Source organism: Ziziphus jujuba, chromosome 10, assembly GCF_031755915.1.
Source record: "Ziziphus jujuba cultivar Dongzao chromosome 10, ASM3175591v1".
Classification (NCBI taxonomy): domain Eukaryota; kingdom Viridiplantae; phylum Streptophyta; class Magnoliopsida; order Rosales; family Rhamnaceae; genus Ziziphus; species Ziziphus jujuba.
The window spans coordinates 5,934,613-5,954,149 of record NC_083388.1 but is presented as its reverse complement, the minus strand read 5'-3'; the positions used below and the strand labels follow the sequence as shown (position 1 = coordinate 5,954,149).

Genomic DNA, 19,537 nt, shown 5'->3' with positions numbered 1-19,537 from the left:
AAGCAAGATTAAGCTCGAACGGACTAAGCATTAAAAAGATTCCAAAAAGATACCTTGAAGATTCCGTAAAGATTCTATCGAGAATTTCATGGTGGAAGTGGATGTCATATGCATCATCACGATCTGAGGATTTCAAATGTCCCGTTATTTTTGAATTTTGAGGTACGTGTAAAGAGTTATCATCATTTAAAGTTTGGAATTTATAAAAAGGAATATTCTAGTTAAATCTCTACCATTGATCAAAAGAGGGAATCAAGGTAATTTGAGGGCCAAGATAAAAACAAGTGTTAATAATTGGTTAATTTATCATTAATGAGGCACATGTCATGTCACATGCTTCATTAAAGGTAAATTAGACTAATTAACTATTTTTTTAGGAGGAATTTGATAAAAGAAAAGTATTGGAGAGCAAGTAATATCAAGTTTCCTTTTTACACATGAAATTTGTCCAACCCTCTTCATGGCCTAAAAAAGGTATCTTACAAGACTCCCACATTGAAAATAAAGAGAGAAAAAGGTTTCCAAGGTCCTATATATATAGCCCCCACCACATTGAAAGGAGATATACAAGTTTAGAGAGTTATTTAAGAGCTTTTAGGAGGCTTAAATAGAAACAAACCAAATTTTGGGAGTTTCTAAGATTCTCTTAAGAGTTCTAGAGTTTTAAAGTTTTAGAGTTTTAGAAGATTAATTGGAGAGCTTGGAGGAGGCATAGAGACATGGGCTTGCCTAGAGAAGAAGGCTATGACTTTGAGAGCTCTTGGAGGAGAATTTCTTCAATAGTTTTTATTCTCTTTTCCTTTCTCTTGAATCTTATTATTTTTAATAATTATGGATGTTGAATTTATTTTTTGCATGAACTAATTTTCATAGCTAGGGCTATGATGTAGCCCTAACTGTGAAGGTTTAATTATTTTAATATATGTTGAGTTTTATTTAATTAGTAATGTGTTTTATTAATAAATCATTGGTATGCTTAATGCTTTCATAGGTCGGAAGGAATGAATGATTTTAACAATATTTGAGCTTGGAAAAGGATAATATTATGGATCTCCAATGATTTACATGAATGCATAATTGATTGGAAAATAGTTATGTCTCATGCCATATTATTTGCTTAATCTATGCTTGATGAATTTGCATGATTTAATTTATAGGCCGGAAGGAATAAATTAGGTTAGGTGAATATTATCAATTGTGAGTGGAAACTACTTTTGATTAATTTTGTGATTAAGTGTGGTTAACAAAATTACTAGTTAATTAAATTCACATATTTAAGTAATTAAATTGGAATAGTTAGTGGTGAAATCAAGTGCCCTAGTATTCATAATTATTAATTTAACTCTCTCTTTACTTGAAATTGATCTAATTTTAATTGATTGCTTTTGTTTAATTTAGTTTATTTATTTTCAATTGCCATCTTAAATTTTAGTTCAAATATTATCAAAACCTAATTATCTTTGGTACTTAATTCTTAATCCCTTGGGTATGACAACCCTAGTTTTCTACTTTATTACTTGAAAACGATTCGTATACTTGCGAGTGAATTTTACACATCAAGAACTAATGTGGCAGTTTAATCAGCTAAGTTTCATCCTCAATGTCCTCGCTAAATTTGAAAGTATTGATAAATTAATTAATTTCCTCAGCAGCTACAAGACTAAGCATAGCATACTGCAAGAGAGTGAATCGAAAAACCTGCAAATGTAGTAGGTGAATGACACCAATGGTGAACTTTTATTTAGCAACTTGAAGATTTGGGCTTCCCACCATTTAGCTAGTTTGATAAAGAGTTTACTCTGGATATAGTATAATCAAATTTCCATGTTCAGAAAAAGAAGTTGGGAGTCGATGTGCCCCTGAGATGCAGATTTTCTTTTGCGGAGGCAATGACAATAGAAATAGAGGGGGAAAAAAAAATCATTTGGGATCAATAATATATATAGATTAGTATCTTCGATTCATTGAATATCACAAACCAAAACAGCTAGCATCTTTAGAAGAGTGATATTAATGCAACCAAGCACAAGCTACAAAAATTAATTATTTATTTTTTGTTATCTTTGATGAATGAGCATGATTATCTGGTTATGAATAATATTCTCAAACAAAAATATGGCACTCCCTGGTTGGCCAAACACTGAAAACTAACACTGGACAGTATTTTGTTTGTATTCCAAGGCCCAAGCATATAAAAGACAGATCCGATTACAGGTAAAAGTAAAATGAGTTGTAGAGGATAGGTCTTCCCAAGACGACATGTCCGAGGTGGAAAGAGAAGTAAACCAAAGGTGCATATATAAGAGCCCGTGAGCAAGGGACAAGTGGGGACTGGGAATGACACTGCACATAAACATGCATGTGCAATTCCAAGGAAAAGCAAAGTGAAGGGAATATGAAAAACAAATAAGAACAAAAAAATAAAGCAATATTTCATTTAGAGATTTGGACTAAATATGTAAAAAAAAACATATCCTTAAAGTTTTTAACAATATCATTTATATTAATTGAAAGAATCTAAATTATTTTTATACTCTTATTTAAGTTAAATTACTTTTAATTTTTTAATTTTTTATTTTTCACAATAATTGATATGAAAACTTTAAAGTTTTTTATAATATTTTTAATTAATTTTTATTTAAATTATGTGATAAATTTTTTTTCCATGTTTTATAAAAAAAATTATATAATAATTTTAATTACATAAGCTTTCTTTAGTAAGTTATATATTTATAAATATATTTGAAAAATTATAATATACTTAGTTAAATACATTTAGTAAAATATATTTGACAAATTATCACTTGGTTTAAAAAAAAGAAAAATTAATTTATTAAAATCACCACATAGGTTTTTTTTTTTTTCATATTGAAAACTTATCATTTAGTTTAAATAAAATCAATTAAAATATAGATTAACAAAATTTTGAAATTTTGAATTAATTATTGTAAGAAAAGAAATAAAATGAATGTTGAAAGTAATTTAGTTAAATAAATATATAAAGGTAATTTAAACCCTTTCAAAGGGTATAGATGATACTATTAGAAATCTAAAAGATGTTTTTATATTTAAACCAAATTTCATAAGTATAAATAAAATATTTCTAAAAAATAATAGTAATAAAAATTATAAAACAGAGATGGTAAAGCTCTGCCTCTTAACTTTGGGCCCTCAACATTATAATTGGTCTTTCAACTCTTTAAATTAATCCAACGGTCCGTTAACGTCCCAGTTTCAAAAATTAAAAGTACAATTACAAACGGACAGTGCATGGGTAACTAACTCATGTTTAAGGGGCAAAATTATAAAATTTGAAAATATATACTCTTTGAAAATTTCAAAATCAGCGTGCGGTCAGCTGCCCCAACACACAGGCTGTCTCTATGCATTATTTTATTTATCTGGCTGCATCTCAAAATGGGGATCATATATGTCCAAAAAATAAAAAATAATTGGTGCACATGTATTACCCCACCCACAATACAAGTAACTTTTTAAAATTGTGGAGAATTATTCAAAAGACTCGTACATTGGATTAAGGTGGAAAGCATAAGATGAAATGAATTAATTAAAAGGAATGGGACCATACCATCTTGATTAAAGATATAGTATTAAATTTAAACCAGTGTTGTAGGATATTTTAGGATTCCCTTTTAGGAAAGAAATGATACTTTACCATCCATTAAAGTAGTGTTCAAAGCTATCACTTTACCACTATTATTCAACAGCTTTCATATCCAATATTCATACATCAGCTAGCTAGCGTTGACTATCTTTGATTGCTCTGTGATCGAATTGAGTGAATTATTTGCAGGCAAGCAGCTCCTCTCCCCTTTCAGTATATAATTGCATATGTACTTTACCTTTTTTATTTTTATTTTTCTTGATTTTCAGTTTCCTTGCTGTTGATTTGTTGTTTGTTTGAAAACCTGAAAAAAGCACTTGTGCACTTAGATCTGTTTTTGTTTTGCTAAAGACTACTTGAAAAAGTCCAAAAAGAAGAAAAAAAAAATTGTTGTGTAATCCATAGATTCATTCTCATTTATTTTTCCATATTTTTATCTACACTAATGGATCAGCATCATTTTGTTTCTTTTGCTGTCACATTCTTTTTCCCTTGTTTTTGTGAAAATGAAAAACAAAACAAAAAAAACAAAAAAGAAAAAAAAAAGAAGAAAGAAAAGAAGTTGAATAGCGGAGACATAGAGAGCTACAGTACCTAACAGAGGTAGGGAGGTGAAAAAAGACAAGGAAATAAAGGTTTAGAATTATAAATGGAGGTTGTGTTTGCAATTGTTGAAAAAATTGGTGAATAAACAGTGGCATCAATTGGTCGACAAATTGCCTATGTTTTTTCCTATAAAAGCTATATAGACAACCTCAAGAACAAAGCTTAACAGTTGGGGACTATGAAAGACCAGCTTCAACGTTTTGTGGACGAGGCCATGAGAAACGATGAAGAAATCTTTACTGCAATTCAACAGTGGCTTAGCAGAGCAAATGGGGTCACTGAGGAGGCTATAAATTTTCTAAAAGATGAATGCCGAGCAAATACGAGGTGTTTAAATGTTTCATTTGGTGACATCGGCTGAGCAAAAACGTAAAGAAGATGGTACAGAGCATTACCAGTGAAATTCAAGCTACAGACGGGTTTGGTCAGAAGGTTTCTTACCTTTCTACCCTTCAAAGTTCAATCAGAAACAAAGGTTATGAGGAGTTTGAAGTGAGAATGTCAACTTTGAGGATGGTAATGGAGGCACTGAGAGATCCCATTGTTAATATGATTGCATTGTATGGGATGGGAGGTGTTGGTCAAACCATGCTGGCTAAAGAAGTTGCTAGAAAAGCAATGGAAGTTAAGCTTTTCAGTCAAGCTATTCTGGTTACTACATCCCAAACCCCAGATTATAAAAGTATTAGGATTTTTTGAACAAAAAACACAACAAAAAAAAAAAAAAAAGAGAAAGAAACTTAAACTGGTGTGGTGTGCGCCCTCATTCATTTTGGATAGAACATATAGCCACAAGTTTTCAAAAATAGTAAACCACCTAATTTTCACCTACTACTGCAGTAATCATATTGACAAAAGACAAGCCATACTTTGGCTACCTAATGCAACAATGTTTTTATCAAAAATTGAAAGTACAGTAACTAATCATTACAAAGCAATTTATAACAGCAACAAAAGTGACATTACACTAACACTCCTCCTTGGCACTTTTGCTAGAAACACTAAGATCATTTCTTAATGTTTCAAACCTGTTTCTTGGAAAAGCTTTTGTCAAAATATCAGCAAACTGGACCTTAGAACTGCAATGAATCAGCTTCACTTTACCATTTCTTTCAGCTTCTCTCACAGCATGATATTTGACTGGAATATGCTTTGTTCTTCTATGTTGACCTGGATTTTCACCAATGGAAATTGCAGACTTGTTGTCACAGTATATAGTGGTAGCTTGTTCTTGCCTCTCATTTAAATCAACAAGCAACTTCCTTAGCCATAAAGCTTGATTTGAAGCAGCTCCAGCAGCAATATATTCAGCTTCAGCTGTGGATTGAGCAATCGAACCTTGTTTTTGTGAGCTCCATGAAAAAGGACCTGAACCAAGAGAAAATAAGTATTTTGAAGTACTTTTTGAATCCTCCATGCTTCCAGCCCAATCACTATCAACATAGCCCATCAACTTGTCTTCTTCTTGCTTTAAAAACCAAACACCATAGTCTATGGTGCCTCTAATGTACCTTAGCACTCTTTTAGCTGTAGAATAATGCATATGTGATGGAGCATGCATAAATCTGGAAAGCAAATTCACAGAAAACATAATGTCAGGTGTAGAAGCACATAAATACAGAAAACTTCCAATAAGGCTTCTATAGGTTGAAACTTCAATCTTGGCAGCACCATCTTCGAGTTCAAATTTTTGATTGTAAACCATTGGAGTGTCAACTGGATTACACTTATCCATGTCAAACTTTTTGAGTAATTCCACAACATACTTCTTTTGGGATAAGAAAATGCCATGACTAAATTGATATATCTCCATGCCAAGAAAGTAGTTCATCACTCCTAAATCTGATATTTTAAACACCTTTTGCATTTCAGATTTAAACTCCAACACACTTTGTGAATCTCCTTTTGTAACAAACAAGTCATCAACATATAGAGAAACAATCAATTTTTCATCATTTGAACCTGACTTCACGTACATAGTAGGCTCATTCTCACTCCTTTTAATCCTTTTCCAACAAGGTATGAGTCAATTCTGCTATACCAAGCTCTAGGAGCTTTTTCAAGCCATAAAAAGCCTTATGCAATTTATAAACTTTGTCTTCCTTTTCTTGAACAACAAAGCCTTCAGGTTGTTCAACATATACTTCTTCTTGTAGGTAATCATTTAGAAATGCAGATTTCATATCTAAATGGTAAACTTTCTAGCCTTTTTGAGCGGCAAGTGCTAGTAGAAATCTGATTGTTTCATGTCTTGCAACTGGTGCAAACGTATCTCCATAATCAATATCAGGTTGCTGCACAAAACCTTTAACTACCAATCTTGCTTTATGCTTATTTATTGTACCATCTACATTGACCTTGGTCCTAAAGACCCATTTAACTCCAATGGCCTTTTTGCCTTGGGGTTTGTTCACCAATTTTCAAGTTTTGTTTTTATTTATCATATTGATTTCTGTTTTCGTGGCCTCTCTCCTTGTCTCGAACTGATTGGCGTCATAGAAAGTAATTGGATCACACAATGCTAGGTTGCATCTTTCATATTCATCAGTCAAGGGTCTGGTACCTTGAACATCGGACATGGGTCTTGTAACTCGGGCATCGGACAGGAGTCTTGTATCTCGGACATTGGACAAGGGCTTTATATCTCGGACATCGGATAGGGTTCTTGTATCTCGGATATCGGACAAGGGTCTTATAGCTCGGACATCAGACAGGGGTATTGTATCTCGGACATCGGACAAGGGTCTTGTATCTCAGACATCGGACAGGGGTCTTATAGCTCAGACATCGGATAAGGATCTTGTATCTCGGATATCAGATAGGTGTCTTGTATCTCGGACACTTCTCTCGGATGCATCAATGAAGGATTTTGTACCTTGGATGCTTCTCTCAGATGCATCAGTCAAAGGTCTTGTACCTCGGATGCTTCTCTCGGATGCATCATTCAGAGGTCTTGTACCTCGGATGCTTTTCTCATATATATCAGTCAAGGATTTTGTAGCTCGATTCCAACAGCATCTTCATCATTTGAATCATTCTCCTCCTGAATCTCATCATGTTCTTGGATAAAATTCTTTTCTGAGGCTTAAACTTCACTCTTTTCCCAATTCCAAGCAGCAACCTCATCAACTTGAACATTCCTACTAACAATTAACTTATTAGTCTTCAAATGATATACTCTGTACCCTTTTGTTTTACTGCTGTAACCAATAAAAATTCCCATATCAACTTTTTGATCCAACTTGTCTCTCTGAATTTCAGGAACATGTGTATAACAAATGCTCCCAAATATCTTCAAATGCTCCACAGTAGGCTTGACCCCATACCATACCTCATATGGAGTTTTAAACTCCAATGCTTTAGTTGGTAATCTATTTAGCAAATACACTAAGGTATTCACTGCTTCAGCCCAAAACTTCTTTGGTAATTGCTTCTCAAACAACAAGCATCTACACATCTCCATAATAGTCCTGTTCTTCCTCTTACTAACCCATATTGCTGAGGAGTATAGGGAGAAGGCAGCTGATGTTGAATTCCAGCTTCTTTCCATTGCAACTCAAACTTTTGAGCTGTATATTCAGTCCCATTATCTGATCGTATCACCTTTATGCTACATTTTGCTTGATTTTCTACCATGGCTTTAAAGCTGGTGAATATCTCAGCAACTTCAGATTTTTGTTTCAAAAAATACACCTAACACATTCTGGAGAAATCGTCTATGAAAGTGAGAAAATATCTACTACTATTGATAGAATTCTCACTCATAGGTCTACATACATCACTATGAATCAAGTGAAGCTTTTCAGAGGCTTGCCAAGCGCCTTTCAAAAAGAATGGTAGCCTTTGTTGCTTATCAAGCTGACACACTTCAAACACTTCCAGGTTTTTGCTAACAGCAGGTATATTCTCCACCAATTTCTTTTCATGCATTAGATTCAATGAGTCATAGTTAAAATGACCAAGTCTTTTATGCCACAACTTAGATTCATCACTAGTTTTGGCGTAAAAAATATTATTTTCCTTCTTGTTCCACTCTACCATAAAGTTTTTATCTTTCATTCCAACATTTAGAATTTCACTTCCATGTTGATCATATATTATGCAAGACTTATCTTGAAAATTCAAAGAATATCAATTTTCAAGCATTTGTCCCACACTTAACAAGCTTTGATTAATTTCGGGTACATATAACACATTTGAAATGAGTTTAGTACCTGTTGAAGTTTCCACAGCCACTTCTCCTTTGCCTTGAACTTGAATAAAATCTCCATTTCCTATTTGGATTTCGAAAACAAAGCTTCTATCCAAGGCCTTGAAGAGATTAGCATCATGAGTCATATGTTGAGTGTGGCCACTATCCACCAACCAAGCTTCTTTGTTGCCTTTTTCTGCATAACATGTAGCAACAAACATCCTTTCCTCACTTTGCCGTGCTTCATCAGCAACTTGTACTTGGTGTGCTTGTTGCACTGGTCCTCCTTTGTTTTTGCAAACTTTTTCAATATATCCAAGTTGTTTGCAAGCTCTACATTGAATATTAGGCCTAAACCAACAATATATTTTAAGATGGTTGTCCTTTTTGCAATGAGAGCACTTCATAAACTTCTTTCTTTCACCCTCTCTACTTGTGCCAACACCATGTTTTTCTTTGACATTACTTCCTCCACCTTGCTGGTTCCTTTGATTATTGTTTACTGGAGCCTTACCTTTTTGTAATACTAAAAAAGCACTTTATGAGGTTTCTTCTTGTCTTATAGATCTTCTTTGTTCAGTTGCTTGTAAAGCATTAACAAGCTTTGAAAAAGAAATCTGATTCAGGTCTCTTGACTCCTCCAAGGATGAGATATTTGCTTCGAACTTTTCTGGTAAGTTGACCAGCACTTTCTCAACCACTCTTTTATCTCCTAGCTTCTCTCCAAGAATTTTGATGTGGTTTACTACCTTCATAAGTCTGTCAATAAAGTCTTTTACCAACTTAGAATCCTTCATTCTTAAAGTTTTGAACTCCCTCCTTAAGTTCAATACCTGCATTTTTCTTGTTCTTGCACTTCCTTAGAACTCTTCTTTCAGTTTGTCCCAGACTTTTTTAGTTGTAGTGCAAGCCATAATTTTAGTGAACATCACTTCTAAAACACCAGCATATAAGGCAGATAAAGCCTTAAACTTTTTAGCAACCTCCTCACTATGTTGGTTTATTTGAGCAATAGTGGGATTTGTTATCAAAGGGGGAGGATTTCTTTCGGTCTCTACTACTTCCCACAAGTCAAAAGCTTAAAGGTAAGCTTTCATTTTTATAGATCACATGGCATAATTTTCTCCAGAAAATATAGGAGGTGATGGAGCAGAAAAATGAGTTGAAGCCATTTAAAATAGGAAGGAAAGGTAGAAGGAAGATTTCTGTATTTTTTGCTATTTCACTTACAGCCCCACTAAGATCATTAGAGCTCTGATACCATTTGTAGGATTTTTTGACAAAAAACACAACAAAAATGAAAGAGAAAGAAGCTTAAATTGGTGTGGTGTACACCATCGTTCATTTTGGACAGAACATATAACCACAAGTTTTCATAAATAGTAAACCACTTAATTTTCACCTACTATTGCAGTAATCATATTGCCAAAAGACAAGCCATACTTTGGCTACATAATACAACAATGTTTTTACCAAAAATTGAAGTACAATAACTAATCATTACAAAGCAACTTATGACAGCAACAAAAGTGACATTACACTAACAAGTATTCAACAAGAAATTGCAGGCAAGCTAGGTCTAAAGTTGGATGATCAAACAAGATTATCTGCCAGAGTAGATCGACTAAGGCGTGAAAAGATGATCCTTATAATTGTAGATGATGCGTGGAAAAGGATCGACTTGGATGAAGATATCGGTGTATCATTCGGTGGTGATCAAAAGCAATGCAAGATATTGTTGACATCCAGGTTTTATAATGCATTAAAGAATGATGTGAAAAATGAAAATATTTTTGAGGTTGGAAAATTATCTGGAAGTGAACCCTTGGATTTGTTTAATAAAACAGCAGACGATTCAAATGGAAAACCCGAGTTTCCAGATTTGGCAAGTCAGATTGTTAAAGAATGTGATGGCTTACCGCTTGTGTTAATAGTAGTAGCAAGTGCATTGAGGAAGCAACCTTGCCATGTTTGGAAGAATGCCTTGCATGAGTTAAGAATGTCAAGTCCAAATAACATCAAAGGAATGCATGAAAGAGTGTACTCCAGTGTCAGGTTAAATTACAATTATTTGCCAAGTGAGGAAGCAAAGTCATTGTTGTTGCTCTGTAGTTTATTTCTAGAAGGTGCAAACATAGACACTGGTGACTTGTTGAAATATGCTTAAGGTTTGGGCATGTTTCAAGGCTTTATTTCTAATTGGAAAGTGGCAAAAAATAGGATGCTTACGCTTGTTGAAATTCTTAAACGTTCTAGTCTTCTGTTGGATGCTTGTACTTTTTATGGCAAGAACAGCGTAAAATTGCATGATGTGATCCATGATGTTGCTATAGATATTGCATCCAAAGAGAGGCGTTAGTATAATATCAGAAATCTTGATGAATTGGATGAATACATGAGGAGGGACCACAAAAAATTCAAAGATGCCATTGCAATTTCACTCCTTAGCTACACAAATGTCATTGAACAGCTTCCAGATGAAAGATTGGAAGGTCCGCAGCTTCAGTTATTATTGATTCGATTGTCTTATGCTCAAATTACAGATCGATTTTTGGAAGGGTTCAAAGAGCTTAAAGTTTAATATTTGAATAAAGTTAATTTGGATCCATTGCCTTCATCCTTTCCTTTTCTTTAGAATCTCCAAACATTGCGTTTGATTGGATGCAGATTGGGCAACATAGCTCTAATTGGAGAGCTAAAAAATTTAGAAATTCTTGACCTTTCTTGCTCTGAAGTTGAGGAACTGGGAAGTGAAATCAGACAACTGACTCAACTGTGGGTGTTGGATTTGGGAGGATGGGGAAAACTTAGAGTTATTCAACCAAATGTCCTAGGAGGTTGAAGGAGTAAATGGCCATAAAATAAGAAATGCCAGTCTCAGTGAGCTAAAAATCTACCTTAACTTATCTCTTTGTTAAATCTAAGCATTCCTGATGTTAATGTTCTAACGAAAGACATCTTTGGGGAAAAAATGGAAAGCTATTCCATAAACTTAGCATCGTGTCCAAGACTTCCCATGATACATCATCATGAATACATGTTTGGAACTTTTTATAACAGAAAATTGTCGATGGAGCTGGAAAGAAGCAGTCGATTAGATGAGCTTGGGCTTGGAAATTTGTTAAAAAGGTCTGATGTGATAGAACTATATGGATTAGAGGGTAAAAATAGTGTTGTGTATGAATTAAATAAAGAGGGTTTTCCACATTGTAAGTTTCTTCTAGTTGCAGATAACGCTTGAATTCTGTACATCGTAAACTCGGTTGAACAAACTACCTTTCTAGATTTGGAGTCTTTGCAGCTTCAAAATTTGGTGAAGTTGGAAAAGATCTGCCATGGAAGACTTGCACCGGACTCTTTTCACAATTTGAGGCGACTTATTGTATTTAAATGTGATAGATTGAAAAGTATCTTCTGTTTCTCCATAGCCAAACTACTTGAGGCAATTGTTATGGACGATTGCAAGATGATAGAGGAGATAGTTGACAATGATGAAACTATGAATGCTAAGATTGAGTTTCCTCGTTTGCATATATTACGGTTGGAAGAATTACCCCAGCTTCTACAGTATTGCTCTGATCATCAACCGAAGAGTACAACTAATACCAGCGCCATTCCTCTTTTTAATGAAAAGGTATGTAATATATATCTTCCATAAATTCAATTTATAGTTAATTTTTCTTCCTTTGATGTCCATAATATTTCTTATTTGCCAAGGTCTATGGATGGAATTGGTTTGGTTTTTCATGTATGGATTATTAGGTGTTCATTTATTCCTCTAATTAATAGCTCTTCCAATTCTCAGAAAGAATAAAGAATTAATACCTCTTCAACGTACGCGCATATATATATATATATATATGTACGCTATTCTATGGGGATTCTAAATTAAGTTGAAGTGTAATTAATTGGTTGAACAAAATTATGGCCGACTTGAATAAAAAATTAATAAATATTTTCTACCAATTTCTCTTGATGTAAATATTCTCCAATAATTTATTGAATTTTATGTATTTTAAGATTCTAAACCTAAAGGGTTTACTTGCCATCTTCTTTTGACCTACAGTATAACAAGATGGTAATAATAGAAACGGCAAATTGCATAGCCTTTCTACTATAGAAATATGTTTCACACTCTCTTACTTTCATATTTATTATTAGTCCCTATATTAATCAAACTATTTGTCAAGTCATATATTTTATTCATAATGATACTTCTAATCTTTTATCTTATCTGTCTGTATATACAAACAATCTATAAGGATATAATATAGAATTTTTATCTTTTGTTGATCATGTAAAGAATTTCTCAACTTCATTATTTAATTATTTAAATAGTATAATATAGAGAGGTTTCAAGGATATAAGGATCTATTTCAAATAAAAATAATAGTAATGTAGATAAAGAGGGAAAAAAAAGAAGAAGAATTGGGGAATGAGAGAGATAGATGATTCAGATTGAGGAAAGAGGTTATTTTAGAAGTAATCAATAGTTTAGGTAAAAAATAAATGTTGTTTAATTGATATGATTATGTGATGTTCAAGGGTTTTGAAGAAAACAAACATGAACCTTTAGATTATATAAATTAGAAGGATTAGATTATTATTAAATACCTTTGTCCAAAAACTTGATATGTGAAACCTATGTAACACGACATCCCAAAATACGCAGGAAAATTTCTCACATTGACTGAGATTGACCAAGTTTGATCGCCGTTGACCGAGGAGAGGTAAATTTTTGACTTTTTGTTTCGGGTGGAATTTTGCATTGAGCGAGGCACCAATACGAAGTACGTATCATCCCGAGTTTGTAGACTGGTAGTGTAACATCCCATCCCAAAGTACAACGGAAATTTTCCAACTTTGACCGAGGTTGACCGTTAACTGTTGACTTTGATCGTTGACCGTTGACCGTTGACCAAGAGGTCAAAAGTTGACTTTTTGACTCGGATGGAATTCTAGGTTGACTGAAGTACTATTATGAAGTACACATTGGCACGAGTTCGTAGACTAGTAGCACGTCGAAAACGGAGCTACGGTTTGAAAGTTATGGGCAAAACAAGTCGAGATTCAAATTGTCCAAAAGGTGCCGGGAGTTGACTTTTTATGGTTGTAGAATTTTGCTTTAAATTTTGTATGGTTGTAAAGTGCTCGTCAATACAAGTTCATAGACTAATGGCACGCTTAAATTGGACATTTGGTTAAAAAGTTATGGACGTGTGAAGTTTTCAGACTACCGTAATATTTTAATGTTTTTGAATCAGTGAACAGTGATGCCATGTGTCGACATGTGAGAGGTCCATGTGGATGAACAGTATCACCCACGGTGGCTTTTATTTTGGCAAAATGGGAGGGAAGGAGTGAGAAAGAGAGAGAGGAGAGAGAGAGAGAGAGAGAGAGAGAACCACCGGCCACCACCGGTTGGCCATCGTCCGGCCACCAGAGGGCCACACGCGCCACCCCACTACCTCCGTCTCCTCAATTCCGATAGGCCACCCAAATCTCTCGGCCAACCGACCAGTAACATGCCGGGATCGGAGTATTTTCCGGCTAGGGGCCGAAAATCTTCAAACCCAGATCTCTTCGCCGTCCGACCTCCGTTTGCCTCACCGCCGGTCCCATTGGAACCTTCTCCCCTCGATCTACAAAACCCCCAAAAATCTCAGCCATCGGCCACCGGATGCGCCGCCGCCTACGACGGTTGCCGGTGATCGAGGCGGCTCACCGGAAAATCCAGTTTCGGCGAGTACCCAGTCACGTCTCCGGTCCCTCCCTCCTAATTTCGACCCCCTGAACCAAGATCCAGTGTCATTTTCCTCCAATTCGTGACAGTTTGGGAGAATCAAGGCTCTAAAGGCTGAAAGCTTTCCGACGAGATTCCGGCCATCTCGGGTCCGATCTCCGGAAAGTAAGACCAGATTCATAATCCTCGTCACTCAAGCTTCAATTCGGTATATTACCCGTCAATTTTGGTTAACGTTTGTGTTTAAGCCCTCGGGTACCGGGTATTATTTATCCGAATAAAATATTAATTTATTTGAGTTGTGTAATATTGTTGTTTTAGGAGCACGGATGTGTCATGGAATTGAACCCATGGAGGATCTTGGTTTAATGGCGTGCTCCAGGTGAGTGACCCACCTTCAAATTAATTTCGGAAATTAAATTTGTGAATATTTTGTGTGAATTGAATATTTGAAATTGATATTTTTATGTGCCAAATATTTAGTGGATTTATTTGTGAAAATTTGATGCCCAATTGAGTGAATCAAAATATTTATATATTAAAAAAATATTTTGATTCAAAGAATTTTACGAAATTGAATTTGAAATTATTAATTATTAAATTAATTTGTTGGAATATTTCATAATTGAATATTTCCAAAATATGTTTATGTGTTCGATATCATGAGAATTTCTATCTAGAATGGTATTGCTAATTTATAATGTTTTTAATATACGTTTTGGTGCCAAAAGAATATACTGAAAATTTAAAGAAATTGTGGTTTGATTTATTGTAATTATTGCTATGGTTATTAGTTTTAAAAAAAATTGTTTTGGGGTATAATATAATATATAGGTGTTCAAATAATTTGGCTTATATACCATTTGATTGAAAATTTGGATTATGCATATAAAAATATTTGCCTTATTAAATATGAGTTGTCATTTTATGTAAGGTTTGACAATGTATTAAATGGTTTTATATTCTAATGGGTTCATAAGTGAACTTGGAGTAGTTAAATATTTTGGTATTTAAATTGAGATTTTAAATCATTTTGGAAACTATTTGGTTTGAGAAACCAGATTGAAAATCATATAATTTTAAGCACGATCAAATAATTTATAGTTTTAGGTGCTTAAAATTGGTTTATGGTGAATAAATGTCACTGTGGTATTTATGGTTTTCGTATGAAATGATATTTTAAGATTTTGAAATATTTGAACAAGCGGTTGAACTTGACAATTAAATTATGATTATGATACAGTAGGATACTGTATTGGTTATTTTAATCGATGTACCATATAGTACCAGAGTTTGGTTCAGTATTATATTACAGCGTGCTGGGTTTACCACGGTGCTGTGAGGTTGGTTTCATCCAACGGTTTTCTATTATTACCATGGACTGTGAGGTCGGGTTCATCCGATGGTTTTAGTATTATTACCACGGTGCCGTGAGGTTGGTATCATCCAACGGTTTATTATTGCCACGGACCATGAGGTTGGGTATGTCCCAACGGTTATTTATTATTTCCACGACACCGTTCAATATTGAGAGTCGTGAGGTGGGTGTATTCTACGGTTTACAGATTGGTACGTCGTATGGTACATTGTATATGTTTGTATATATATATATATATTGTTGAGTTACAAATATTGGGGTGATTCCTACATTTTCATATTTATTTGGTGGACTGTATTTATTACAGTGCATGCTCAAATGTTTACATCTTGATTTGAGATATTTCATAACATTACAATGATTGTTCATTCATATTTTTGAGCATCAATTTTTATGATATTAATTGGGGTACAAATTTGGGTTTTGGTGAAATGACTTTTAAAAAGGGGAACTTTCCAAATGGAGTGAATGGTGAGGGTTTTGAGAGAAAATATTTTTTTTAATTAATTATTATTTATTTATTTACTCTTAATTAATCAAGTGTGCTATAATTATTATTACGGTTATAATCGTACAGTAGATAGGGTCACTCACTGAGATGATTAGCATCTCATATTTTTAAATTCCGTTCCCCTAGGTCCAGGTTGGGAGACGTTGATCGTCCGGGGCGAGCCCGACGTCTCAGTTCATTGCCGAAAGTCTAAGGAGCACTTCTTCCCTTTTTCCTCTTCATCTTGTATTGCTTCTTTATCTGACATTGTATTAATTCGACATTCATTTGTATAATGCTCTGTATACTGTATTGGATGCATTTTATTAAATACTGCATTAATTCCCTATTATTCTTTTGGAGCGCTACAAATTGTGGAATTATATTGTAGTAACGTGGGAGGAATAACGGGGACGTATATAGAAGTGTGTTTTCAGTACAGAAAATTTGTGGTAAGTCCAACCCTTAGGGGAGGTTCTGCCGGATTTTCCATTGGAGGGTCCAGTAGGGTTTCTCTGGGATCAGGGCTTGTCTAGGGTTCCGATGAGGAATTTTGGACGAGTCCTGACAAGTAGCACGTCGAAATTAGAATTACTGTTTGAAAGTTATGAGCAAGACAAGTTGCGGTCCAAGTTGTCCAAGGGTGCCGAGTTTGACTTTTTATTTATGTAGAATTTTGATTTGACTCTTATATAATGATAAAGTACTCGTTGATACAAGTTCATAGACAAACGGCACGCCTAATTTGGACATTTGGTTGAAAAGTTATGGACCTGCAACATTTTCTGAATAGCGTAATATTTTAATATATATTTGAATTAAGTGAACACTGTGTGCCACGTGTTGCTCTCTCAGCCAATCCCATGAGTGAACAGTGTCACCCACGGGTGGCTTTTATTTGGCCAAAACTCGTGTGGGCCGGGGGAAAGAGAGAGAAAAAGGGGAGGAGAGAGAGAGAGGGAGGAAGCCACCACCATCGGCAATCGCTGTTCACCCATTTCTGGCCACCAGAACAGTACACACGCCTGACCACCTTGACCCACCCATCAAAACTGGCCGACTAGCCAAAAATCATGGCCAGATAGCTGCAACGCGCCGGGATCGGGGTGTTTTTCTGTGAGTGGCCCGTTTCCTTCTCCGGTCGATTTCTCCCAAACCAAATCTATGTTTCCTCATCGCCGATCCCATTGGTTTATCCATCACCAGATCTACCTCCCCACCCAATTTTATAGCCCATGGCCGCCGGAGGTGGCGGATTCCGATGACCATGGCGGCTCACTAGAAAACCCAGTTCCAGTGAGTTTCCTATCATCCCACCTATTCTTCTCCATTAATTCGACCTCCCTAAACCCAAATTTAAGGTCAATTTTCTCCAATTCGCAACGGTTTGAGAGAATCAAGGGCATTAAATCCAAGAGCTTTCCGGTGAGATCCTAGCCACCACGGGTCCGATCTCCAGGAGGAGCATGTGTGGATTGTGGAATTGATCCTATGGAGGATCTTGATTGAATTGCATGCTCGAGGTGAGTGACCCACCTTCAAATTATTTTCAGAAGTTAAACTATGGATATTTTATGTTATTTGAAGTTATGAAAAATAATTGTGTTTGATATTTGAGACAAATTGGTATTTAAAATTTATAATGTCAATTTATGATTAATTAATATATGTAATGTCAAATTTATGATTAATTAATATATGTAATGTCACCAAACTATATTTTGGGATTGTGAATATATATATATATATATATATATGGTGTTAATTGAATTTATGAAAAATGTGCTTGTTTATGAAAAATGTGCTATATATGTTTAATATTTAAGAAATTGTTATTTGAATTTATGATGATGATTTATGTTGACTTAGTGCATGTATTGCATCAAAAATTATATTTCAGGTTTTTAAATAAATTATGTTTTAAATTGTTATTAAATTTATTTTTTTGAATTTATGATGCCAAAAGTTTATTGATTTAAGCACATATTGCATGGAATTCATATATTTGGTTTTAAAGAAGTTATGGATTTAAATTATGGTCAATTATTGTTAAATTTATATTATGGAATTTATTGCGTATAATAAATGTACTGATGTGGATTTAAGCAAATATGAAATTTATGTGATTTTGATATAAATTAATTTTAAGGTTTTGAGAAAAATAGTTGTATTAAAGTATTGAGTTCAAAATCCATATTTATACGTTTGATTATTGATCTGGTTTTCATGGTGTTGAAAATTGTTATATTTAAATCGATGGATTTGAAATTGATGGATTTTTAAGTGGTGGATTTATGATGTTGATGATTAAAAAGAAATGTAAAAATATTATGGGTTTAAATGTGATGTGAACCAACGGATTTTAAAAGTGGGATTTATGAGATTTGGATATTTAAAAATATATTGATTTTATGATTTTTAGATGCACTCATACAGTACTAGTATTCTGTACTGGATTTACATGGATATGATTAGGGCACATGATTAGGCCATTGGACTTGAGGGCTGGCAGGATATAATGCATAGTGAGCATCAGCCGTCCCCTCCATGGCCTGGTGACTGTTGATAGCATTGGCCCGATGGGACACCACGGTGACCGAATGTAGGTTCTCTCTTAATCTCCCCATTAGACAGTGCTTTGGGACGCTGGACACCGTTGGACATCACTGGTATATAGTATGATGCGTCAAGATATTTTCCCAATCGATTATCAAAAATTAAATGTTTTTCAAAGTGATATTTGAAATTAAAAGTATTTTATTCATGTTTTTATTATTTATTTAAATCGAGGTTTTTACATGAATCTTATTTATATTGATTTTATTATTTATTTTTATTGTGTCCAAAAATATATTTTATCATGTTTTTAAGGATTACATAAATTTAAGATTCATTAAAATCAATTTTGTTTTACGTTAAACCCATTTATTACTAAATTGATTTGTTGCATATTATTTGCATTTTATTTATTAATATTCCTTGATTATTCCCTTGGCTTGGTTAATTTATTTGTGATTGTATTATAATCATTAATATGGATTCAATTATTTGTTATTATTAATCTCAAAGTGTAAATTTTAGATTCTAAAATTATTTTGTATTCTATTTATTTTATTGGTTAATTACTTTATTGGTTTTTGGGTCATATACAATTATTGGGTTTTGTAAAATGTTTTAAAAGGGGAACATTTCCAACTGAGTGAACTGTGAGGGTTTTGAGAGACAACATTATTTCAAATGCTTAGTATTTATTTATTAACTTATTTATTATTAATTGGTTAAGTTTATTTTGTATAATGGATTGGATCACTCATGGAGATGATTAGCATCTCATGTTTTTAAATTTTGTTTCCTTAGACCCAGGTTAGTAGATGTGATCGACTGGAGTGAGCTCGATGTTTTAGTTGCTGCCGAATTCCAAGGAGTCCTTTCTTTCTTTTCTGTTCTACCTTGCACTATTTGTTTATATACTTTGTTGTATTAATTCCAAAATTAATTGTAAA

At 34.0% G+C, this 19,537-nt stretch overlaps 1 protein-coding gene across 1 annotated transcript in view; it reads left to right on the top strand.

The window, feature by feature from the left end:
- The first annotated feature begins 6,808 nt into the window (after nt 1–6,808).
- LOC132799664 (probable disease resistance protein At5g47260) overlaps nt 6,809–19,537 on the top strand; it is a 28,567-nt gene continuing 15,838 nt past the window's right edge. Inside the window, exons 1-6 of the mRNA XM_060812099.1 lie at nt 6,809–7,144; nt 7,999–8,113; nt 9,992–10,478; nt 11,091–11,198; nt 11,484–11,584; nt 11,708–12,057. Of these exons, the coding sequence (XP_060668082.1) occupies nt 6,809–7,144; nt 7,999–8,113; nt 9,992–10,478; nt 11,091–11,198; nt 11,484–11,584; nt 11,708–12,057 (1,497 nt within the window). The remainder of the gene's footprint in view (nt 7,145–7,998; nt 8,114–9,991; nt 10,479–11,090; nt 11,199–11,483; nt 11,585–11,707; nt 12,058–19,537) is intronic.